The sequence below is a fragment of the Coenobita brevimanus genome, chromosome 6, assembly GCF_032717465.1.
Source record: "Coenobita brevimanus isolate Jiangsu-jjx chromosome 6, ASM3271746v2, whole genome shotgun sequence".
Classification (NCBI taxonomy): Eukaryota; Metazoa; Arthropoda; class Malacostraca; order Decapoda; family Coenobitidae; genus Coenobita; species Coenobita brevimanus.
The window spans coordinates 32593254-32598122 of NC_136959.1; the positions used below are offsets into that span (position 1 = coordinate 32593254).

The 4869-nt window shown below is 39.5% G+C and overlaps 1 protein-coding gene across 1 annotated transcript; it reads right to left on the reverse strand.

Moving 5' to 3' along the window:
• Positions 1-771: 771 nt before the first annotated feature.
• Positions 772-3081, reverse strand: LOC145400829 (uncharacterized). Its single transcript, XM_080273268.1, has 4 exons — positions 2994-3081; positions 2199-2363; positions 1739-1854; positions 772-1707 (listed from the first exon to the last, which is right to left on the reverse strand). Exons 1-4 carry the CDS (start codon positions 3079-3081, stop codon positions 772-774), a joined length of 1305 nt encoding a protein of 434 aa, XP_080129394.1.
• Positions 3082-4869: the final 1788 nt, after the last annotated feature.

The window sequence follows — 4869 nt, forward strand, 5'->3', positions numbered from 1 at the left end:
ATACTCAATATGAGGATAAAATATCATGTACTGTTCTACTTTTTATTTTAAAAAAATATTATTGTGAACATGATAATGAAAGGAGAGGAACAGCACTAAGCACCAGATACTGTACATACTTGCAATGATAAAAAGAGTAGTACTAAGCACACATCCCTGTGGGACACCCTCATGCTGTACATAAGACCGGGTTGGTTTGAAAGGAGCTTAATAAATTATGTTCTTGTAGAAAGTAAGATGATGAAGTGTGTTTGTGACATAAAAGCTGTCTGAGTGCTGAGTGGTGGACTGCCAGATCATATGATTGTGCTGTGTAAGGTCAGATTGAAAGATGTATGGCATTCAAACAATGGAAGAATACTCTATCTATCTATTGCCAGACGCCACAATCCCGTAAGGGGTGGCCATTTAACTTTGAGTTATTTATTTTATGGGGAGGGGCACTAATCCTCCACTAACCCACTTGTTGACACGTAGAGAGCACGTATGGTTTGGTTATATGGTTACCACCCAGCGTAGTAAATGGTTTCTTGGCTTACAGGAAACCATTTGGCTTGTTACTCAATGTAAAGCCACCTGTAAAGGAAAGAAGACCAATAAGAAGTGACAGGAAAGATGGGAGAAATATGAAGAGAGGAGAGCAGACACAGCAAAAGAATGATAAAGGCTAAGGAAGAAGTAGGCAGCTCTACATCAAGTGAGTGGATGATGGTCGCCACCACCTACACTCACTGAGGCAAAAGGTGGATAAATAGGAGTGTGGAAAATTTCTCAGGCATGTGATGGAACAATACATTCTCGAAAATTGCATAACATATAACAAATAAATATAATATCTGAACCTAATTGTGCCTCTGAGTTATTAAGTGGATCTGTAAGTATCTTAAATGTTTTGCCCAAACCAATAACTCTTTCAACATGGACTCTTTTACTGGCAATCTTTCTGTCTTTCAGGACACTATTGGCAGATAATCTGTTTGTCTTCTTGAACACAGTAGGAATATTAACCATCACATCATATGGTGCAAACAAATCTTGAACTTCAAAACCTTTGTCAGCCATAATGCTGTCACCCTTAACACACAACTGTGGTATATTACTCCTCTCTATGATGCTGCGATCACTAGCAGCTCCACCATAAGCTGGTGATACATAAGAAATCATACCACCTGGTGTACATCCAACAACAACTTTTAGTGTGTTTCTGTTCTTATAATTAGAGAAAGTTGCCTGTTGTGCTAAAGGAAGCTCTGGTTTCCTGACAGGGATCTCAGTTGCATCAAGAATAACTCTTGTTCCAGGGAACTTATTACCAAAATCATGTGGTGCATAAAACTGAACAATATCCTTCTTTGGCCATAGGTTTATCTCCCTCCACTGTAATGGCATAAATCTGACCCAGGTAACAAAAATGTTATAAACATCTCTTTCAGAGACACCAAATAGCTCTCCAAGTTCAAAATTTGGCTTATTTTGTCGAAGTTTCATCATTACCAGCAAAAATTGTTCAGGAACCTGCAGTGTAGTTATGGGCCCATAAAAGTACTTCAAGCTATAAGCAGCAGGACCTAGTGTAGCTAGTACAAAAGTGAATTTCTCATAATTTTCTAGACCAGTGTGGAAATGAAGGCTTTCTGCATTGTGTTTGAAATCATCTACTCTGTAAACCTTTTTGTATGTGTGAACAGACTTTAACTGCGTCAGGTACTACGGCATCTGTAGAATCTGAAACCGGTACACTGAAAACCTGCGCTGGCTCACTCTCGATGACTTCCTCTGCACCTACATCAGGAGTTTCATCACTGCATGCACTGCCACACTTTCGCTTCTGAGATTTAATCTTCTTGGATGCTCCTGTAGGAAAAGACAAGCAAAGCAGTCTAATAGCATTGTGCATATATATCAAAGCCTTCCATCTCCTCATTCTTGCAAATCTTACAAGGCACTCAGGCTTCCTCCATCTGCTGCATAGTGAAAAAAACCATCATACTGTATTCTTTTGATCCATTTTGCCTTCTGCCACTCCACACTCATACACTCTCATTACTTATGAAACCAACAAGGGATAATATAAAAAGTTACTACAATATAAACTGGCATATGTGTGTGAACACAATTTATATAAGTTCCATGAGACACTGTGTTACTGGTATTGTACATGAATATGATTGCAACTGAACTTTTGCGGATTGACTTACCTCCGGTTATTTCCTCTGCATCAACACTTCTTGCACTGTCACACATTCGCTTAAGAGCCCTTTCCTTCCTGGCTACTGCAGCAACAGACGGTTTCTTAGTCCACGAGAACTGGGATGGAACAGCTGTTTTTTTGAGTCTTCTGAGCCTTCCCTCGGACCTTCGACCTGGAAATTTTATCATGTGTGTCTTAGGTAGATGTTCTCATTCAGAGCATAAACCACAGATATAATGTGATACATGTGCTACAGCAAACAAAAAGGTTGTTTTCCAAATATTCGTAGCAGTTAAGACTAGGTTAGGTATTTTTGGAAAAATGTTGGTATTATTGCAGATTCAGACCATCAGGTTGTTAAACAAAATAATAATCATAGCAGTTAAGACTAGCCTAGGTAAGGTTAGGTAATTGAGGAAAAAGTTGGTATTATGGCAGATTCAGACCATCAGGTTGTTTAACAAAATAATAATCATAGCAGTTAAGACTAGTCTAGGTAAGGTTAGGTAATTGAGGAAAAAGTTGGTATTATTGCAGATTTAGACCATCCTAGCCCAATAGTCAAGGTGATCACTTTGGGCTGCACTAAGTTTCAGCTATTATCATTTTTTTACTTGCATTTTTTTAAATGTCTAATTCTTTTTTTTCCTCCAAGTATGAATTTTGACTCTTGGTCCTAGGCTAGGTCTAAGACTACCTACAACTTAGGCTATACACGGACTTAATGGATTGATAGGGCCTAATGCAAGTACTTATGGATAAGCCTCAAGCAAGCAAACTGGCTACTTTAAACTCTACTTACCACCAGGCATATAGTCTTCTGCAGTGAAGTGGTCCTTGCATACCATCGAATACTTGGACGGAGTGAAGTTTTGGCGCTTGATAGCCATCATCCACCGTTTTTTCAGTTCTGGGTTCTGAGGAAATTGATGGCCACCCCTATTAATGCACAGGGGAACACAACAGTATGATCCTGACATCTCAGATTCTCAGCGTGCGTCCTCTCGACTTCAGTCCAACCTTCCGACCTCTATCACAGCAGGCAAAAAATGACTGTTGACCGTTCCTGGATTTGGGACGGTTTGTCGAAATCGTTTACTGAAGGCGAATTTAGCCACTAATAAATTTAAGTTAGTAAATCGTCTCAGAGGAGGAAAATATGACTTTCCTCATTGAAACCATATATTAAGAGATACAAATCTACTCATTTCTAAAGAATTAACATAGAAAACATTAAATTATAAGGGGTGAATGAGCTGACTAGTTGCTAGACTTGGCAGATTAGAATATTTTTACCTTTTTGTGTGACTCATACAAATGAATAAGCTCCTGTTGTGTGTATTCATTGGAGAGTGTAAGTGGTTTTGTAAGTAGGAATGACATTAATCCTATCACAAGTGCACACAAACAAATGCAGCATATGATTCATGAGCATGCGTGTCCTACGACGTCTGTGGCAGGCTCGACCATGACAATTGTCAATTGTCTTCCACCCCATAAAGTACCCCATTGGAAATCGTCCCCATCCAATTTCTGGTGCGCCCATGCTGCCTCCCTCAACGTGTTTACACGGTCAGTCCTGTCATTACGGACGGACCTCACCGGATGCCATCAGCATACTCAGTGGCGGGAGGGAAGGAGGGGCACACCAAGACTGAAGTAACTGTGGACTGTGAACAGTAGACTGGGAAAAGATTATATATATATATATATATATATATATATATATATATATATATATATATATATATATATATATATATATATATATATTCAGAAAGTCGAGTGGAAATGGAAAAAATAATGAATTAATGAAAACTGAGAGAGAGAGAGAGAGAGAGAGAGAGAGAGAGAAAGTAAATTTTTTGCTGAAAATTTTATATTTCGTTAAAAACTTTTATCACGGAAATATATCATCTATTCTCTTCTCGTGGTTGCTTTTTTTCACTGTCTTTAGCCTCAGTTATATATTTGTTCATTTAGTGTCGGTTTTTTATTGTATATTTCGCTTTCTTCATAATTTTGTTTGTTTTCTTTTCTTTCGTGGCTAAGGCATAGGTAGCAAAAGTTACACAAGGGTATTTCCCACCTTTACTTGCATCGTTGTCACACCAGGCTGTCCCTCGTCACACCAGGCTGTCCCGAGTCACACCAGGCTGTCCCGCGTCACACCAGGCTGCCCCATGTCACACCAGACTGTCACACGTCACACCATATAGTCCTGAATCACAGCTCACTGCCTCGCCTTCTCCTGTATAATCTCGCTGCAACTGATTGGTTTTGCCGTAATACATTCCCAGTCGTTTTCTGTCGTACTGCTTAAATAGCTAACACTAACACAGTACTTCATTAATCAACGGCCATATCCTCAGCCCCACATTTCATCTAAGAAGAAATTTGAATCAGTTTTCTTTCCTTGTCCATGTATTTTAATGTTCTACTTTGTCCTTCTGGTTTCATACAGGCAGATAATATGATGTGGGAATGATACCTTGCCTAAAAACTGACAGTTCAGACGACAAACACCATAGTGACACATTGGTTTCCCATTTCAGACAGCCGGGGTTCAAGGCTGTTGAATATTGACAGCAAGAGCCGAGACCTGGGCTGACTGGGCTATAAATCTGCCACCACTGTCTTAACTTCGCCAACAGTCGGGCCACCTTAAACCAACAACC

What these genes read in the sequence shown, in the direction of transcription:
- LOC145400829 (XM_080273268.1), bottom strand. Translation starts at nt 3,081, where the DNA reads ATGGCTATCAAGCGCCAAAACTTCACTCCGTCCAAGTATTCGATGGTA. An exon ending in TGCAGAGGAAATAACCGGAG is followed by an intron (nt 1,855 to 2,198) that starts GTAAGTCAATCC and finishes CTTTTCCTACAG; the next exon opens with GAGCATCCAAGAAGATTAAA. An exon ending in AGCCAGCGCAGGTTTTCAGT is followed by an intron (nt 1,708 to 1,738) that starts GTACCGGTTTCA and finishes CAGATGCCGTAG; the next exon opens with TACCTGACGCAGTTAAAGTC.